This window comes from Eutrigla gurnardus, assembly GCF_963514095.1.
Source record: "Eutrigla gurnardus genome assembly, chromosome: 23".
Lineage (NCBI taxonomy): Eukaryota > Metazoa > Chordata > Actinopteri > Perciformes > Triglidae > Eutrigla > Eutrigla gurnardus.
In genome coordinates, this window is record NC_139934.1 from 5129399 (window position 1) to 5150288 (window position 20890).

Here is a 20890-nt window from a genome sequence, read left to right on the forward strand (position 1 = left end):
CTTGAGCCCCCACCCTTCTTCCGGATGCTTTTAAGCCGTATGGAAGAGAGTGTGAGATTGCTGGATTGGTCTTCGTTTTCATTGTGTTGTATTGGAAACCGAGGCGCTACTCTTTCACGTCAGATCCATCAAAAGTACCGAAGCACGAGGTCTCACCCTTTGACTTCCGGTAGCAACGCCACGCCAGCAGGAGAATAATCAGCAGGAATCCACAAAGCAACTGTAGAAGAAAATGTGTTACCTTACATTTCTTATTTGTTCTTCATATAATGTTCCTTTCTCTCGGGAATATCAAATGTCCTGCTGAGGTGTTTCTATTGAGTTTAACCCTTGCTGTCTTGATGAAAAGACTCTTTGATCTTTCCTCTCTTCCTGAACTGTCTCCGTAACATTTGTTTTTCATACATTGATCAAGGCCCGATGAGTGACCCCTGTAGTGACATCGTCTAGCTCTCCTGAGAACAGTCACACCTTGTAGACATCAACAGATGTCTCTTCCTCTGCAGAGAGACATGTGTTGATTCAATGCAAATCCACTCATGACGCCTTCCCTTTTGTTCTCCCAAATGTTCTGTATAAATCCAACTCGGCCAGGCCATTCGGCAGACTGGATCTTCATGGATACACTGTGATTTTCTTTTCTCACTGTCAGTGATTAAACCTCATTTGAACCAGCCACAGAATTGGACCTGAAGAGTTTTCTTCTACATATCGTAATATAATAATAATAATAATAATAGAATAAAATAAATGTATTATTTATAATAAGTTATGCAACATTTAGAAAAACATAGGGAACTTATTGCTAGTAAACCATTAGGTATTGGTGATATTGATGAAACAACCGTTAAATATTATGAAAGTTAACAAATATCTAAATTGTTCATGGGACTAATTATCCTTAGGAGGAGGAGACAAAAACACATTTTTTTTTGGTAAATATGGGAGTGAGCACTCTCACCATCACTCCCTCCTTTTTGCTGAGCTTTAAATTATTTCATTTACTCGCTACAAAGTACTAAAACACATCTGAAGAGCAGTTGTACTACTAAAAAAACTGCCATGAATGTGACGTTTTTCAAGTTGTAATCTGTGCAACTTGTTTTGTTAATGATGCACTTCTCTTCATGGACCTGGAACAAAGTCAAATTTTTTTTTTTTTAAAGGAGCTGAAAATAATTCTGAACATGGGCTGGCCCTCTGACGTTTGAATTGTATCATCAAAATTGCATACTAACCTACCTCCAATGTAGATGTTTTTAAATAACATTTTTGACCCAGCAGGTGGACAGCTTGGGCTACCTGTGGTTACCATGGATACACATTATACATTATAGTAGTCCAAGCTTTCCACTGGATCTTCACGCTAACTCTTCTCTTCGATACCTTTCAGCTGAATCGAATGAAACGTGGCATCATCACCCACGTCTTTGGCATATCCACCTAAAAATAAGAATTATTTCAAAATCATTCAATCCGTTACAAATAAAATAGGGTTCCAATACTTCCACATTGAAAACGTTTGTACCGTACCATTTCCCATGTCTTTACAGCCGCCAATTGTATCGTACGTGCATAGGTCTCCTACGGGTCAGTTGAAAATCGAGACAAAATCACATCACTTCATCTCTGACATTTCAGTGGCTTCGTGCAAAAAAATAGTTCATTTCAAGGTGAGGGAATTCTGATGGTGGCATTAACGGGATTAAGGAAGGCTAACCTTCAAGAGGTGAGGCATATATGTGCTCTTGAGTTGCATCCGGGTCGACCCGTTTATCCAGATCGGTGCTCTGAGGCTGCTCCGGTCTAAACATATATAAATATATATAAAGGAACTGCAGTGAACGTAACAGTAAGGTTCAAAGTGAGGGAAGAGAGTGTTGCACCAACCTGTCACTGGATGGATCTGTAAAAGAAGACATTTCTATCTTTATTTTTATTTTTTGGCAGCAAAATCTCCTCATTTCTGTGCCATTTACCGCCTCTGTAATTGTATTCTCACCCTTGGACTTTATGTAGCGATACACTAAGAGCAGGAGGATGACCAATACGGCTCCAGGGAGGACTCCGGTGAGCAGCAGCACAAGGGATGGACTGCTCTCAGGCCTGGAAACTGCAGAAAGAAACATCGTTAAAATATCCCTAGAACCACCAATTATCGTCATTTTTTAGTGATCTGAAGAGGGAATATCCCAAAACCTTGAATTCACTACCATGAATATGTTTGTAGAATTTTGTCCAGGTGAAACCTGTGTGATTAAAGCTTACGGTGTACGGTGATGTTGACGGCGTTGCTGACATCTCCCGATGCAGACTCACACCAGTACACTGCGTCCCTGTATTGCAGGTGGCTGATGTGGCATGTGGATCCGGTCATGGTGCCCCAGTCGTAACAGTGGGACAAGAGGCCGGTTTCAGTGAACCTCATCACCTTCCACTTGCTGGAGTTTCCCTCGCAGCTCAGCGACACGGACTCAGACGAGAAGTGCTGCACTCTGTCGGGATTCACTGTGAGATTCACTGTTGGGCTGAAATCTGAAAATAAAAGAATGATTAAACAACACATAATAATGCCTCAAACTAAGCAAAAGGATATTTTACAATTAAGGACAGTGGAAATGAAATGTTAGATTGTGATCCTTTTGTTTAAAACATATAATCAATAAATTAATCGTTGATTTAATTCAGAAGTTTAATTTAATTCAAGTTCAATTTTAAACTGTGGACACCCTCAAATTATTTTTTAATGAACAGTTATGTAGCGGTTGATCGTTTTATTTTGTTATTATCGTTTATTATCTCATATTCAGACTTGCATAATGACTATTTCACAAAGATATGAGCTTTATGTAAATTAAACGTGATAATGTAAAGAAGGGGCAGGACTTGATAAGCTTAGCTTCCTCCTGTCCCTTTTTGAACTTTTTTTTTTGTCTTTTTCATATTTGTATGATGTATTTAATGAACATAAATTCCAGCCAGGAATTTGAATAAGGAAATTAAAAAAAAACTAAAGAGGGGCTGCTCTGTGGATTTAGTTCACAATAACTATGTTCGGTGAGAAGAATAAAGAAAGCAGGTGTACTGACCTCCAGACCAGATAAACCTCTGTGCACTATACTGAGTGTGATACACTGAGTCTCCTCTTGCAGCGCGACACAAATACCCGGTGGTGTGTTCCTGCCCACGAACGCTGATAGAACTCTGTCTCTTCTGCTTGCTGGCGTGTAGCGGTCTACGGCTGTAGGAGCTGCCAGTGTCTTTGGGGACCGCCTTGAACCAGAAGAACTTCCATCCTGCAGAGGGATGTTCAAGCCCACCACAGCTCAGATTCACCTGGGCCCCGGGACTCAGCCATGATGGAGACACTGTGAGGACCGGCATCGGCGCATCTGTCAGAAAAAAAGGAGGATTTGTTTTACACGGTTTCTTTTCTTAAAAAAACTCTAATTAACAATTAAATAAATGGAACTTACTGAGATATATTGTCAATTTCAAGTCTGGACTCCACTGAGTTGAGGACCGCTGATGGGATTGGTTTCGGCCAGCACATCTGTAGGATCCACTGTGGAGATTAGAGGCGCTCTTAATCATGTATTGTCTCTTCTTGGGAGGAATTATTGAGCTGGAAGTTTTCCATTCGTATTCCCATCCATCGTTTCCTCCGTTCTTTATCTCACATTTTAGAGTGATCCTCTCTTTCGTGTACATCTTCGGCCAGTTAGGATGTATAGTCACAACAGGCCTGTTTGTTTCTGTTCATATTAATAACAATAACAAGAAGAAGTTTATCTGCCACATGGTTTATGGTAACAGACAAAATCGAGAACAATAAAGGAAGGGAATTGTGCAATCACCTTGAGTTTGTCCAACGTAGAGGAGTGGATTCACCACTAAAATAAAGAGCAATACTGAATTAGTCTTTTTATTTGGAACATTATTGCAGATAAAGCAGCTATCACAACTTCCTGTGTTGAGTCGAGCCAATAGTGTTAATAAAAAAAAGGAAAACGTGAGCTGCTCTCTCAGACAAACTTTTAAAAGTGACTTGGACTTAGAAAGTGAAGCATGTACTCACAGAATACCTCCAGCATACAGAACAAAGTGCACCTCATCCTCACATCCAGCACTGCAGGAACGAAGAGACAGAAATGTCATCTTGTCATGTGATATAATTCACTGCCATGTAAAAACCTCGACTAAGTTCTTCCGTACTTTTAAATTCCCCACTGTGTTCTCTGTCTGTCTGTCATCATGTTTTTTTAAATAATTATTTTACTTTTTTATTAAAATGTGTTTTTAAAGGCAGGGTAGGTCATTTGGAAACATCACAGAAACTTTGACTTTGAACACATCACCAAACTGAAAAAAAAAACCTGCCCTCTTCGTTCAGACCTCTGTTCAAACGTTTCATTATATAAACTATTAATATTGCAAATACATATTGAACCTTTTGGTAAGAAATCCTTATTCAGGCCACTAGATGGTGCCGAGGAGGTTGTTTTTGTTTGTTTGTTGGTTAAAGCCAGCAGGATTTCACTTTGTAGACTGCAATAAACAGTTGGAGCATGATGCAACATTAATGACATTTATCACGGTGAAAATGTATCACAACATAAGTTATTACATTTTTTTAAATCATATTGTGATTTGTCATTTTAAATGGATGAATTATTGGATGTTATTATTTTTTTTAAATGAAGCATGATTTACAAAATTAGCTTTAAAGCACATGCAAACTCACTGAACACAAAGACGGGGGACGTCTTTGTGTTCAGGCATACTGCTAACCTGACCTATATTGCATCAGGTAAACAGATACTGTAAATGCCAATACATTAACTGAACAGAGGTGTACGTACCATGGAGACAGACACCCAGTCGGCAGACCCCCAGTCAGCAGACCCCCAGTCAGCAGTACAGCACTGCATGCAAGGAAGCAACTCAAGCATCGGAGGCGGCCAACCTCCCAGTGGGGACAGAAAGTCTGTTTCCTCTTCTGGCCTATCAACTCTGTGGTGATGAGTAGCCATAACAAAAAAAATGATGGGCAGAAAGTGGGAGCGAACATGTAGTCTGGCCGGGCCTGATAAAACGTTTTCTTTTTGAAAAAGTAAAAGAAAATTACAGACGGCTGTTTTACATTAAATTCTTCCGATATACCATCGCAATCACATTAATAATTTAATAATCAACATGCTGAAGTGGTCTGTGCTCTTTCTTCATTATATTCCATTTAATGCCATTAGTCATTGCCGAGTCATCAACACATCATATTGAAATTTCTTTGGAAAGAAGAAACGCTGCAGTAAGATTAACAGACAGACATGCTCAATGACACACTTCATAATCTGTAGGGAAAACATTTCTACAAAATAAGAGTTTTTACTGCTGCTTAAATTATTTCTTGCAAAAATACACAGTTATTATGAGACTCATGAGTTTGATCACCATTTATGTTTCGAGCCAGCAGTCTCCCATAGAACAGGGCAGCGCAACTGGTGAAGTTGCTCTCAGATTGGCAATGCATACACAGAAGCAACCAGAACCCAGGTCCCTCCTACTGTGCAGCGCTGCAGTATCAGAACTGTAGATACTGATGTGCATTACATTGGCTTGGTCTGCATATTGTACATACCTGCTTCTGTATTAATAACACTGTTTCTGGTTAGTGGGGCACAGTAGCTTGTTGTGGGGGGAAGTTGTGACAAAAAACAACTGAATTTCACCATTACATATCTCTACCGTATACTGCAGTTCAACTTTTGTGAGGTTTTGTGTATTTTCCCAGTTGGATGACAAAGTGAGCTTTAAGCAGCAGCATGAATAATTAGTTACACTTTGTGAGGCAACAGGAGCCTCATATCTACCGGTATGCAGGAAAGAAAGTAAAATATATTGTTTTCAAAGTCGTAATTCAAACTGGATTATTTGTGTGAGAATGGTGTGAAAAGGAAGGAAACAGACCGTGTAAACTCAGAAGCAGAAGTTGATGAAAGCCTCCGGTCCCACACTTAATGTGATACATCTTCATTTTCTCTGCAGTTCCTGATTTCAACCAATGTTCTTGGTGTGTCTTAAGCTTTCTCTCCACAGAATAGAAGCATTTCCCAGAAGCAGCGTGAGGATGGGACACGCTGTGCTCCGTGTGCTGGGGTTTCTCTGTGAGGACTTTGTTTAAATCATAGTTCCCATCGATGCAACGTCTTAAATGCCTGATGTTGTTTGTTTTACAGCCAGTTTGATAACGTATGACGATGTTTCAAACTCTGTTTCAGCTCTCATCCTCTACTGTGAACCAGCTCAAGGTAATTACACAGTTATTCTTTTGATATTCACTCGGGATGAAGCAGTATCACCTTTTAACTGTAGGATAAGTGCAGTGACAGGAAATAAAACATCTCACTTTCATGCATCTTGTGTTGGTTTCTAGATGCTCTGCTGACCATTGAGCCAAACTGGTCCACTTTATTTACCGGAGAGTCTGTTACCTTCATGTGTGACATGAGGGAAGGAAATGACAACGACTGGATTTACACGATCATGAGGGATGGTCGCACTTTTCTCCCTTTCAACGGACATAAGAATTATACATCACCTCTAACTACAGTCTACAGTGGTGAATATCACTGTGTTGGTGATTATAAGTGGTCCAGATCTCTAAGAAAAGAAAGTAATAAAGTCTCTCTAACTATATCAGGTAAGTTCTCAAAGTTTTACCTCATGACAAATCACGTATTTATGAGCCATGTGAATATGATCACCCTGTTTGATAAAGTGCTAATATGATATAATGTGATATGAGCTTAAAGTTCTTATATATAATGTATGAATGTATATAATATCCTTTGTTTAAAGGAGCAATCATCACATATTTAATCATAGTATCTGTTGTGAGAGAGTAATACAGGACGGTACATCCTAGAAATGAATGCATCTTGATGTACAAAGTGTCCCTTATTAGTGATAAGAGTAATGTATCAAACTGGGCAGTTTGAAAGTGGCGCCTCCTTCAGGGGAAATGTTGTCTTTTATTATATATATTATATATATTTGTGATATATTGAACTGATTTATTAAAAAGAAAAAGGAACCATCTGTGTTACACAGACAAAGATGTGATCCTGCAAACTCCTGCGTCCACCTTGTTCAGAGGAGAGTCGGTGACGCTTCGCTGTCGGGATCGTGATCAGAGAGAGGAGGATGCAACCTTCTACAAAAACGGATCATTGATAGAAACGGAAATAAACCGTCAAAACACATTTGAAGTGACGACTTCTCCGACGTCAACCGAGAGCTCTTACTCGTGTAAATTTGAGGACGAAGAATCTGAAGCAGTAAAACTGAAAATGCAACGTGAGTACTTTTCACATTAAGGAGCTGCAGACATATAACCTTCCCAGAGTGAAGCAGAGGGAGTTTTTATTCTCTAGAATCCACGTTAGTTTAAGTTAATCTACACTTTCAGTGGTTAATGTATGTGATGGTCACCGTTGATTGATTTCCATCAGGTCGCTAAACCTTAACTATATACACAGATTTAAAAGAAATTAACATTACTACATTATTTTCTTCCATTAAATGTAGCAGCACCAAGAAGATAATGACCATATTCATGTCTTTGTTCTACATTTAACAGCACGACCAAAGGCCCGTCTCAGCAAAGGCTATGAACGGAACAATGTGACCCTGACCTGCTCTGTGGGCCCATCATCACCACCATCATCATCATCATCCTCTGGTTGGAAATATTTCTGGTACAGAAGAGATATATCCTCTGAACCACTGACCACACAAGATTACATTCTCCTCTCAAACGGACAAATCCGTGTCTCACAAAGAGGACTCTACTGGTGTAGAGGAGGACGAGGAAACCCAGTTTTCTACACGGAGTACAGTGAAGGAATAAGTGGTGAGTTGATATGGAGAACACAATGTAGAAATAATCCTTATTCATAATAAAAGATATTTGACCTTTAATACACTGATACTGTTGAATCATGGACAGTTCAAATCAGGCCTGTTGTGACTCTGCAACCCAACTGGCCTGAGTTATACTCTGGAGAGACGATCACTCTTGTGTGTCTAGTCGAGGATGGAGGAGACACTGAGTGGGAGTACGGATGGTCGACACCCAACTCATACAGACCTCAAAACCCACGTGACCACATGATTAGGTCATCACTCAGTGGAAAGTACCGGTGCAGGGGCAGAAGTAAAAAATACAAGATCTTCACAGACCAGAGTGATGCTTTCACACTGAAACTTGATTCCAGTAAGTCACCTGTTTTATTTTGCTGAATGTAAACAAGTTTATATTATTTCAAATGTTAGTTTGGTTGATATATTTTAAGACGATGCACCTTCACACTTGTGTGACACATTTGGAGATGGAGAACTAAGTAGGATACAAGTAGTGCTCCACTGACTCATCATAACATGTCTTTGTTCTGTGAAATCATGTCCAACAGATAAACCTAAGCCTGATCTCACTGTGTCTCCATCATGGCTGAGTCCTGGAGCCTCGGTGACTCTGAACTGCAGTGTTCAGCATCCGTCTGCAGGATGGAGGTTCTACTGGTATAAGGCTGTTCCCAAACCCTCAGAGAGCTCCAACAACTCCTACAGTTATGAGCTGCTACCTGGTAGCACCAACGGGACCGAACCCTACATTGTTCATGGACAGACGCACACGGCAGGATATATGTGCAGGGCTGAAAGAGGAGATCCAGTCTACTCCACTCATTATAGTGACACTACGTTTGTCTGGTCTGGAGGTAGGTTTCTCTTGACTTTTCCATTCTTGCACAAAAGAAGACATTTAGTTATTATGGAGATATTCTAGTTAAGTTTAGGTTTTTACGTTACTGGAAGGCCAACGTACTTTGCAGACAGGTTTGAGGTCAATGCAATTATGTCTCTATTGGTGTGATCCTTTGTTTCTTCTCACCAACAATTAAAAAGATTAAGAACACAATAAACCTGCAGGATTATATCCATCGTCCCCTCATTACGTCTTGTTTTTCAGACTTCAATCCAGCGGCATCTCTCTCAGTGAGTCCTGACAGAGTGCAACACTTCAGCGAAGAGTCGCCGTCACTGAGCTGTGAGGGAAACTCCACTGAGTGGAGAGTGAGCAGGTTTTCTTCATATGGCTCCCCATTGTCCTGTGCTATCTGGGGGACAATGACTGGATCCACATGCATCATGAACCTCACCCGGATCAGTGGAGTGTACTGGTGTGAGTCTGGAACAGGACAGTTCAGCAATGCAGTCAACATCACTATGAATTGTGAGTTTTAAATTATTTTAATTTGAAGTATTTCAACAGTATTTCAACCTGCACCAGCTGGTCTTTCTGACCAAAACTTCATCTTCTTGGATCTTGTTCCAGACAACGATGTGATCCTGGTGAGCCCTGCCCTTCCTGTGGCCGAGGGACGTCCTGTCACTCTCGGCTGCAAGTCGAAGACAGACGAGGCTCTTTCTAATGTTGATTTTTATAAAAATGGAAAACTCCTCCCAAATCAGGGCAGAGGGGAGCTGGCTATCTCTGCAGTCTCAAAGTCAGATGAAGGCTTGTATAGATGTGAGGCTTTGAATAGATGGCGTCAGAAGTCACCAGAGAGTTGGATGTCGGTAAAATGTGAGAATGATTTAAAAAGTTAGAACTGAATTAGAAGTCTGCTTTGTTTAATTTAAACTGTGTTTTATACATTCAGGTATTCAGTAATTACATACAGATAACAATGTAACATGAGTAGCATCGAAAGGTATGTGATCAAGGATTTAAGCGAGTGTGCAGTAATACTTGTGTGTCTTTCTCATGATTTGTATGTAGTTCACAGTGATGTCTCAGTGCCCGGGTCTGAACAAAGCTCTCCACTTCCTGTCGGGTTGATCACCGGGTTGGTTTGTGGAGTTTTAATGATTATGATCCTGCTGCTGGGTCTGTATCACTGCAGAAAGTCAAAATGTGAGATGTTTTCCTTCTTATATCACATTGATTACAGTCCGATGATGAAAAGTCAAAGGTGTAATTCCAAGTCATGGAAACAATACGATGACTTACAATATAAAATCCCTTTTTTTTTTTTTTTTTACAGATTCAAGCTTCATGAGGTTAGTACAAGTCTGCCTCCTCTCATTCTGAACATAACAGCGGTGCATTACATGTTCCTTATTAAATCCACCTAATTTACTACGTGTTTTGGACCCAGCAGGTCTCAGAGCACCAATCAGAGCCCAGCTGTAGACCTGGTTGATCCTCAACAACAAGTCTACAGTTCTCTTCTCCACGGTCAGCCTGAGTTATTATTCCCTTTAGGCATCATCCTTAACTGTTAAGCTAACATTTCCCCCTTTGTTTAAGAGGATATACAAATGGTTTTAACGGGATCACAATGATTGATGACCTTGATTTTCACTGCTCTGTAGGTGATGCTTGTGTCTATGAAGAAATCAGAGGCTCCAAACAACCAGAACATGGTATAGTATATTCTTTGAGTTTAACAGAGAGAGCAGTAAACAAAGTACTATTTTTAAATACTACAATGAAATGATTCAGTTGACTGACGACCCCGCTAGTTACATATTCTGTGGTTGGGGTTAAAGGTGATGATTGCTAAGAAGGAAGTGAGTACTTTTGTTCTGTGGTGAGAATTAAATGCCTGAACAAACAAAGGGAAATCCTCTTTTCATGCATTCGTCTGATGCTTTTTACACAGAATATGAATGAACCAGAAGAAGAGAACGTTTATGTGAGGACATGATCAGCTGCAGGTAAAGTCAAGTTCAACAGACTTTGTACTACAGTAAACCAATTATTAATACATTGTCCCTTCACACCTCATATAGATCTTCCAGGATTAATGAAGGAGCGAGCCAATGGAATGGATGACAACATGAAAGACCGCATCCTTTGGCAAGCAGCAATTATTGTATGCACCTCTGCTTTCCTAATACCAGACAGCATTTTCTACAGTTGAGCTATTAGCAGATCATTTACATTTAATATTCAGTTGTTCATATATTAGTAAAAAAAATACATTCAATTATAATAATCCATATAATGTGTGTTTATTGTCCACTTCCTTCTTTGGTGGAGTATTATGTCACTTTCTTGTTTTTAAACCTCCAGTAGACGACTATAAGAGCAGGTCGCTGGTTCCACAAGCAGCAATAATAAGTTGTTTGAAACATCAGCGTCGGTACACTGGTGATAGTGCAGCTATGGAGTCAGAAAATCATCAAGTTTCCCCTCTGTATGTTCTTTACTTTGACCCGGATGTGTTTAATGTTTTATGCATCGACTGTCAGCGCCATCAGACATCTTTTAAGAATAAAAATGTTTTTTAAAAAAGCTTGGCTTTCATTATTGGCAAATGTGTTTGTTTGTTCTATAAAAATCTGATTCGTATTTGATCATCCAGCTACAATTTAGTGTCATATTAAATAGAAACCTGTGACATTTGTAGCAATCCTGCCAGCAGAATAAACCCTGAATCTTGCAACCAATCACTCATAGGCTAAATACATGAACTTAATATAAATGTAAAGGCTTTCTCTTCATCATACGCCTTATTCTGTATCATAAAGAGACAAATCTCAGCTTACTCACAGAATAACCCGGCATCCTCACCGACACTCCCACTCTTCCTCTGAGAAATCTTTCCAGCTCGGCACCAACGTGAAACTTCAGCATGAGGGTAAAGTTCCTTTTAATGCCATTTTCCACACCATTTATTGTTTGACAGCGCACATAAAAAGTAAATATTGAACATAAACTACAAGTGTACAGTTTGTCTACTGCAGCGGTCCTCAAACATTCTGAGTCACAACGATAATAATAATGATGTTTATTAGATCACCAAAGAGAAACTGGAAACGACTTAACAAGATAATAAAATTAACTTTATGTTCAGTTATACAGTCATCTCTTTACCTACTTACTACGGTTCAGTGGCGCCTATCCCAGCATGCATTGGGTTAGGAGCATGATAAGCGGTAGGCAATTTCCATATTACAGTAAATAAAGTACACTGATCCAAGTTGTTAACGCGTTTTGCACTCACTGCATGAAAGAAATTAATTTCCTTACCATTTTCACCAACATGAAATTGTGCCGGAGCCAATCACAGCTGAGGGAAAGGAAAGAAAGTAGTCCACCTCAGTGAGGACGGTGGTGGAACAGCTCAGGCCGTCCGATTCAGTTTCACTCAAACACCAGTGACCCAGAACCGCACATTTGCAGCAAAGAGTTTTGCAATCTCTGCAAAATGTATTCGGAAACTTCCCACAAAATAACATTTTAAAAAATGTTACAGGGAAAAACAACACCATCTGAAAATATTCAAATAATACTAAATCACAACATTTCTGCTTTAATGTTCAATTTCTTTCAGGCCGTGTAGCATTTTTGGCAACTGAGGCACAAAACTGTAAATATAATTAAAACTGCAAGCAGTGCTGTGACGGGCCCTCGGTCATATGCGCTCGTGGACTGCCTGCGGTCACAGGGCAGTGTCGTGGACGCTACCCTTGGCGCGGCCGCCTCTCGTGGCTCAAGTTGAGACACAAGCGATTGACACCGAAAGGCATCCATCTCTCACGTGCGGTCGTGGAGTGCCTGCATTCACATGGCAGCGTGGCAGCCGCCTACCTGTGCAGCGGCAACCTCCTTGTAGCGCAAGTTTAGACACAAGCGATTGACATTCAAAGCCATCTGTCTGTCACGTGCAGTCGTGTAGTGGCTGCATTCACAAGTGAAACTACATTTCAGTCACAGAGCTCACACACATGTCCATGCCTTCCTGACATCTCTCCTCCTCCCCCTAGTGTGACATCTCTCCTCCTCCCCCTGTGTCCTCCTTGCAAGCTGAAATGAGAGGAATTAGTTAAAAAAAATCAGGTGTGGCTTTTACTTGGAAAAAGTCACAAAATCAATGACATTTCCTGTCGCCAGTAGGTGGCGCTCTGACTGTGAGGCAATATAACAGTGCAGACTTGTTCAGGAAGGAACTCTAATCAAGTGTGGAAAGTTTGGAGCAGATCAGAGAAGAAACACTGAAGTTATAATAGTTTGGATGTTTATGGCAGAGTTCAACTGACAGCTGTGTGAGGTGCATGTGAAGTGTGCCATCTCTCCTCCTCCCTTTGTGTCCAGCCTGAAATGAGAGAAATTAAAAAAAGGAATTAAAAGTGGCATGACTGTTGATCTGGTGTAAAGCAGACAGGAACTGCATGTGAGATTCACAGATTCTCCATGTGTCACTGATAGATCTCTGTCTCCCCCTGGTGGTCGCTGTGCCCCTGTGTCTCTCCCCCCTGTGTCCTGAGTGAAGATTGAGTGAAAACCTGGCTGAATTACACACTTGGCTAAAAACATTTTTTTTACCCACTTTATCATGACTTTAGGCGGTGGGTCTCAGAGGCTTTTTTGTACATCTCTACTTGGGCTATCTAGGAAAAAATATTTCATAGGTGTACGCTTAACCTAGAGGGGGGGCTGTTGCTCAGAAAAAGGGCCTAAAATCAGACACATTTCATGTCGCCATTAGGTGGCGCTCTACCTGTGAGTTAAAATTGCAGTGCAGTTGTGTTCAGGACCTGACTCTTATCAAGCATGAATATTTTGGAGCAGATCGGAGAAGAAACGGTGAAGTTTAAATGCCTGTGGCGAAGGTTGAAAATAGTAGCGCAGTCATGGCGTCGCCGTGGCCACGCCCCTAGACTTTTGGAGCATCTTTGAGTAACTTTTTGTCCTAAAGGCCTTTCCAACCACATATCCAATTTTGGTATCAATCGGATCAACGGTATAGCACAAGTTGGATTTAGTACGACCCCTGTGAATGGTCAAAAACGGCCAAAAATGGCACTTTTTGGAAATTTGTGGCAGCGCCAAACATTACTCAATTTGATTAAACTTGACATGTATGTTCTTTGAAGTTATGGCAACATAGGTTTCAAGTTTCGTAATTTTTGGCCCAAAGGTTATAGAGTTATGCTAATTGCGATTTGGTGGCCCAACCCTCTTATGTTCATTGGCCGATATCTTCTTCATTTTTGGCAACTGAGGCTCAAGACTGTAAATATAAATAGCATGAAAAGGACATAAAAACATGATTGGCAACAAGCAAATTAAAACTTTATTGCATGTTTTGAAAAGGATTAAAAGTGTAAAACAATGGTGGGTGGGTGGAGAGGGGGAGAGTGTGAGGTCAAATGTGGAGAAGTCAAGGAATTCAGATGAATGCAGCTTTCCTGGGTGGATGTTGAAGTCACCGAGGACAACGAGTGGTGTGTCATCATCAGGGGAGCAGCTTAGGAGGGCATCCATCTCATCTAAAAAGTCACTGATACCCCTTTTCCACCAACGCGAACCTAGTTCAAGAGCCGGGCCGGTGCCGTGCTGGTTCGCAGTTGGTTCAACTTGCGAACCGTCCGAGAACCTGTTTGCGTTTCCACCGGCTAGAGAACCACGTCATTACGTCACTGTATACGTCTGAGGTTTCCCCGCAGTGCTAATTTCAAGCATAGCAGACATGTCTCTTCAGAAAAAGTGTTTATTTTGGTAAATAATACAATAACAATAAAATACACAAAATACTAAAATCACAACATTTTTTAAAGTGTAGAACAGTGTGTGATCAATAGATCGGAGTGTTTGATGTGTAGTCATCTGCAGGTTGGACCTCCGTTCAATATCGCCGATGTCCGTCAGCTCTACAAACACAAACCAGAGAACAGCGGTTTAATCACAAACGTGTCCACGGCGCTGCGAACATAGATGTTAAGTCACGTTGGTAGTTGGTAACGTTGAGTGAGCCAACGGCAGTCAGAAAGTGGCATGCTAACGTTGTTGTTAGCAATATCACGCTAGCTGGCTAGCTAGCCGGTCAGCTTACATTACGCGAGGATGCATAGCCACTAGTTGCTGCTGTTACGAACGTAATCGCTAGCTTGGTAAACTAAACAGAAATGTGTCGTTAGTTTGCAATGAGGTGAAACATTTTAAAAGTGAAACTTACCGGGAACGTTAGTAAAACTTTGCACTCCGCAGCGGCGTATTTTCCCCCGTTGCCTCGATCGTTAACCCCGCCCCCAGCCCCTAACGTAAGCCGGGCCCTGTTCCAGCCCAGCAAAGAGTTGGGGCCGCTCGGGAACCAGTTTTCCAGGCCGAGAGCCGGCTCTTTGTCTGTGGAAACAGGAAGAACTGGTTCGCGATTGGGCACCGGCTCCGAACCGACCCTCAAAATGCCTCGGTGGAAAAGGGGTATGAGAGGACTTAAGGCAGGAACACACCGGCCCAACCGTTGGACGTCTGAAGCGTTTGGAGAGGCTCGGACGAGGTCGGGAACACATATGTTTGGTGTGTACAGCTGCGTCGGAAGCTTTCGGAGCTGCGCGGACGTTGTCTGATCAGACTGAGCATACGAAGTCTGAGGAGGTGGGCTGGTGGACGTCTGAGCCATTGGATACTCTGATTGGCGGTGTGCTAGCGAATCAGAGTATCCAATGGCGGTGTGTGGGCGGGGCGGAAGTGACGATGGTATTACTCGTTCCCTACTGAGACGACATCTTCGTAAAATAATGAGCCCGAGAGCACACAACGCGAGTGTCACCCTAGCCAGAGTCATCTTCCAGAAATGCCAAGTATTTAGTCCACAAAGGTCTTCTCGAATCGAACGAATACTGAACCAAGACTGTGTGTGCATTGTTTTTATCTGCACTCCGTTCCGTCATTTCCTGTTTTCCTGTTTTGGAGTATTGGCACAAGACTAGCGCCACCCGCTGTTAAGGAGGCTTATTGCATCTCGCGCAAGCGCAGAACGTACACGCTGCTGTGTTGTCGGAAGCACGTCGAAGCGGTGTGTACAACGCAACTTTTCTGCCGAACGGGTCAGACGAGAGGCAACAGAGTGGGCAGAGAGTGGTCGGATAAGGCAGTTGGACGTCTGGGCGGTGTGTGGGGGCCTTTAAGTGCTTGGTTTACCACATGCAGGTTTAGCCCCCCCCCCCCCCCCCCCCCCCTCAAATCAAGTCTATTCACTGCAGCTGAGATGGCTGAAACTAGGTAATTGCCCACTCAGTATGAACAGCTTCACAAGAATTTAAACAAGCTAGACAAGACTAAATATTACAACTGGTTCTACTCATAAAAACCTATAAACCAGTATCTAGGAGAACATTTAATTATATAAACTATTAATATTGCAAATACATATTCAACCTTTTGGTAAAAAATCGTTAATCAGTCCACTAGATGGTGCAGAGGAGGTTGTTTTTTTTGTTTGTTGGTGCAGTCACTATGCAGACTGCAATAAACAGTTCAGCTTGTCTGGAGCATGATGCAACATTTATGACATTTATCACAGTGAAAATGTATCACAATATAAGTTAATGCAATACTTGAATATCGCAAACATTTTTTTAAATCATATTGTGACACAAGAATTGTGATGATATTGTATCATGGGGTCCTCTGTAGAGGTAAGATCGGGCCTAAAAAATCCAGCCCGACCCGACCCAGGCCCGCGGGATTAAAGCCCGACCCGGCCCGAACCCGAGCAATTAACTTGATTTGCAGGCCCGAGCCCGAACCAAACCCGAAATTTCATATTTTATTTGTGAGGACTCAGAGTACGTCCTAAGAATCTAGCGCGGCACTTTAAGAGAGAGAGAGAGAGAGAGAGAGAGAGAGAGAGCGCAGAGAGAGAGACGGGGAGAGGGAGAGAGAGAGAGCGCAGAGAGAGAGACGGGGAGAGGGAGAGAGAGAGAGCGCGCAGAGAGAGAGAGCGCGCAGAGAGACAAAGAAGAGCAATGACGGGGTGGATAATAGACATTTAAATAGAATAATGCAAATAAATGTGAATATAAAAAAAAAAAAAAAAAAGTCAGCGAGAGAGAAGCCCGGCCCGACCCGACCCGAACGTAATGATTGACATTTTATACCCGAAATTCGGGTCGGGTCGGGCTCGGGCTCGGGCTCGGGCTTAAGATCTTACCTCTAGTCCTCTGGTAATCCCCATCCACACTTTAACCTATTTTGTCATTTTAAAAGGATAAATTATTGGATGTTATTTTAAAGAAAATGAAGCATGATTTACAAAATTAGATTTAAAGCAGATGCAAACTCACTGAACACAAAGACCCCCCCCCCCCCCTCCCCCCACCCCACACACACACACACACACACACAGGCAATACTGCTAACCTGACCTATACTGCATCAGGTAAACAGATACTGTAAATGCCAATACATTAACTGTACAGGGGTTTACATACCATGGAGGCAGAACCTCAGTCAGCAGACCCCCAGTCAGCAGAACCCCAGTCGATAGACCCCCAGTCAGCAGACCCCCAGTCAGCAGAACCCCAGTCAGCAGACCCCCAGTCAGCAGAACCCCAGTCAGCAGGCCCCCAGTCAGCAGGCCCCCAGTCAGCAGCGCAGCACTACATGCAAGGAAGCAGCTCCAGCATCGGAGGCGGCCAACCTCCCAGTGGGGACAGAAAGTTTCCTCTGAGAAATCTTTCCAGCTCGGCACCAACGTGAAACTTCAGCATGAGGGAAAAGTTCCTTTTAATGCCATTTTCCACACCATTTATTGTTTGACAGCGCACATAAAAAGTAAATATTGAATATAAACTACACGTGTACAGTTTGTCTAATGCAGCGGTCCTCAAACATTCTGAGACACAACGATAATAATAATGATGTTTATTAGATCACCAAAGAGAAACCGGAAACGACTTAACAAGATAATAAAATTAACTTCATGTTCAGTTATACAGTCATCTCTTTACCTACTTACTACCGTTCAGTGGCGCCTATCCCAGCATGCATTGGGTTAGGAGCATGATAAGCGGTAGGCATTTTTCCATATTACAGTAAATAGAGTACACTGATCCAAGTTGTTAACGCGTTTTGCACTCACTGCATTAAATAAATTAATTTACTTACCTTTTTCACCAACATGAAATTGTGCCGGAGCCAATCACAGCTGAGGGGAAGGAAAGAAAGTAGTCCGCCTCAGTGAGGACGGTGGTGGAACAGCTCAGGCCGTCCGATTCAGTTTCACTCAAACACCAGTGACCCAGAACCGCACATTTGCAACAAAGAGTTTTGCAATCTCTGCAAAATGTATTCGGAAACGTCCCACAAAATAACATTTTAAAAAATGTTACAGCGAAAAACAACACCATCTGAAAACATTCAAATAATCCTAAATCACAACATTTCTGCTTTAATGTTCAATTTCTTTCAGGCCGTGCAGCATTTTTGGCAACTGAGGCACAAAACTGTAAATATAATTAAAACTGCAAGCAGTGCCGTGACGGGCCCTCGCTCATATGCGCTCGTGGACTGCCTGCGGTCACAGGGCAGTGTCGTGGACGCTACCCTTGGTGCGGCCGCCTCTCGTGGCTCAAGTTGAGACACAAGCGATTGACACCGAAAGGCATCCATCTCTCACGTACGGTCGTGGAGTGCCTGCATTCACATGGCAGCGTGGCAGCCGCCTACCTGTGCAGCGGCAACCTCCTTGTAGCACAAGTTTAGACACAAGCGATTGACATTCAAAGCCATCTGTCTGTCACGTGCAGTCGTGTAGTGGCTGCATTCACAAGTGAAATTTCAGTCACAAAGCTCACACACATGTCCATGCCTTCCTGACATCTGTCCTGCTCCCCCTAGTGTGACATCTCTCCTCCTCCCCCTGTGTCCTCCTTGCAAGCTGAAATGAGAGGAATTAGTTAAAAAAAATCAGGTTTGGCTTTTACTTGGAAAAAGTCACAAAATCAATGACATTTCCTGTCGCCAGTAGGTGGCGCTCTGACTGTGAGGCAATATAACAGTGCAGACTTGTTAAGGAAGGAACTCTAATCAAGTGTGGAAAGTTTGGAGCAGATCAGAGAAGAAACAATTAAGTTATAATAGTTTGGATGTTTATGGCAGAGTTCAACTGACAGCTGTGTGTGGATACATGTGAAGTGTGCCATCTCTCCTCCTCCATTTGTGTCCAGGCTGAAATGAGAGGAATTTAAAAAAAGGAATTAAAAGTGGCATGACTGTTGATCTGGTGTAAAGCAGACTGGAACTGCATGTGAGATTCACAGATTCTCTAGTGTCACTGATAGATCTCTGACTCCCCCTGGTGGTCGCTGTGCCCCCGTGTCTCTCCCCCCTGTGTCCTGAGTGAAGATTGAGTGAAAACCTGGCTGAATTACACACTTGGCTAAAAACATTTTTTTTTACCCACTTTATCATGACTTTAGGCGGTGGGTCTCAGAGGCTTTTTTGTACATCTCTACATGGGCTATCTAGGAAAAAATATTTCATGCGTGTACGCTTAACCTAGAGGGGGGGCTGTTGCTCAGAAAAAGGGCCTTAAATCAGACACATTTCATGTCACCATTAGGTGGCGCTCTACCTTTGAGTTAAAATTGCAGTGCAGTTGTGTTCAGGACCTGACTCTTATCAAGCATGAATATTTTGGAGCAGATCGGAGAAGAAACGGTGAAGTTTAAATGCCTGAAGGTTGAAAATAGTAGCGCAGTCATGGCGTCGCCGTGGCCACGCCCCTAGACTTTTGGAGCATCTTTGAGTAACTTTTTGTCCTAAAGGCCTTTCCAACCACATATCCAATTTTGGTATCAATCGGATCAACGGTATAGTACAAGTTCGATTTAGTACGACCCCTGTGAATGACCAAAAACAGCCAAAAACTGCCAAAAATGGCACTTTTTGGAAATTTGTGGCAGCGCCAAACATTACTCAATTTGATGAAACTTGACATGTATGTTCTTTGAAGCTATGGCAACATAGGTTTCAAGTTTCTGGCCCAAAGGTTATAGAGTTATGCTAATTGCGATTTGGTGGCCCAACCCTCTTAGGTGCATTGGCCGATATCTTCTGATTAAATGCATATTTTCAAAAGCTTTTCAGACCATCACCACAGCTAGGTCTAACGAGTATGCGTACCAAATTCCGTCGAAATCGGGTCAACGGTGTCCGAGGAATGAACAACTTCTTGTTTTTCATAAAATCCAAGATGGCGGAAAATTTTCCCAGGCGGACTTTTGTACTCCAAGAGGATTTCAAAGGTCGTAGGCGTGAAAGAATAATAAAAAAAAAACCATTGCAATAACAATAGGGCTTCGCAGCCCGACATTGTCGGCGCTTGGACCCTAAATAGCATGAAAAGGACATAAAAACATGATTGGCAACAAGCAAATGAAAACTTTATTGCATGTTTTGAAAAGGATTAAAAGTGTAAAACAATGGTGGGTGGGTGGAGAGGGGGAGAGTGTGAGGTCAAATGTGGAGAAGTCAACGAATTCAGATGAATGCAGCTTTCCTGGGTGGATGTTGAAGTCACCGAGGACGACGAGTGGTGTGCCATCATCAGGGGAGCAGCTCAGGAGGGCATCCATCTCATCTAAAAAGTCACTGAGAGGACCGGGTGGGCGATAGATCACTATGATGTTGAGCTTGAAAGGAAGGGTGACAGAGACGGCATGAAATTCAAGTGCAGATCGGGTTAGGTGGTCCAGAGGAAGGACCTGGTAGAACCACCTGGGTGAGATAAGGAGTCCAGTTCCTCCATCCTCGACCTGTTGGTCTTGGGGACTGTGAAAACGAGTAGACAGTTGAGAGGGCAGCTGGAGTGGCAGTGTTTTCTGGGGTGATCCAGGTAAGGGCCCCTCCGTAAGGGCCAGGAAGTGGAGAGTTTGCAGGGAGGCATACGTTGAAATGGTGTCCGCTTTCTTGACTGCAGACTGGCAGTTCCACAGCCCCCCTAGTAAATTAAGTTCCGTAATGGTGGAGAATGGTGGGTAGCAGAGATTGGATGGGTTACAGCCTCGAGCGAAGGGTCTCTGGTAAAATTTT

The 20890-nt window shown here is 42.4% G+C and overlaps 2 protein-coding genes across 2 annotated transcripts; one reads left to right on the forward strand and one right to left on the reverse strand.

The window, feature by feature from the left end:
- Positions 1-1802: 1802 nt before the first annotated feature.
- LOC311008878 (uncharacterized protein) lies at positions 1803-3571 on the reverse strand. Its single transcript, XM_084002821.1, has 5 exons — positions 3477-3571; positions 3090-3392; positions 2269-2535; positions 2003-2113; positions 1803-1906 (listed from the first exon to the last, which is right to left on the reverse strand). The coding sequence occupies exons 2-5, from the start codon at positions 3382-3384 to the stop codon at positions 1860-1862; spliced, it is 720 nt and encodes a 239-aa protein (XP_083858947.1). The 5' UTR covers positions 3385-3392; positions 3477-3571; the 3' UTR covers positions 1803-1859.
- Positions 3572-4863: 1292 nt separating this feature from the next.
- Positions 4864-10347, forward strand: LOC311009097 (Fc receptor-like protein 5; the record flags this gene model as incomplete). Its single annotated transcript, XM_084003068.1, has 13 exons — positions 4864-4985; positions 6097-6164; positions 6279-6308; positions 6434-6700; positions 7111-7356; positions 7640-7912; positions 8009-8275; positions 8472-8777; positions 9029-9292; positions 9395-9646; positions 9842-9976; positions 10107-10122; positions 10224-10347. The coding sequence occupies 13 exons, from the start codon at positions 4864-4866 to the stop codon at positions 10345-10347; spliced, it is 2370 nt and encodes a 789-aa protein (XP_083859194.1).
- Positions 10348-20890: the final 10543 nt, after the last annotated feature.

Bases quoted from the DNA above. Each gene is read 5' to 3' on its own strand.
- LOC311008878 (XM_084002821.1), bottom strand. From the start codon at position 3,384: ATGCCGGTCCTCACAGTGTCTCCATCATGGCTGAGTCCCGGGGCCCAG. The intron at 2,536-3,089 runs GTCAGTACACCT...TTTTATTTTCAG, and splicing joins GAGGTTTATCTGGTCTGGAG to ATTTCAGCCCAACAGTGAAT. The intron at 1,907-2,002 runs GTGAGAATACAA...CTTCTTTTACAG, and splicing joins TCGCTACATAAAGTCCAAGG to ATCCATCCAGTGACAGGTTG.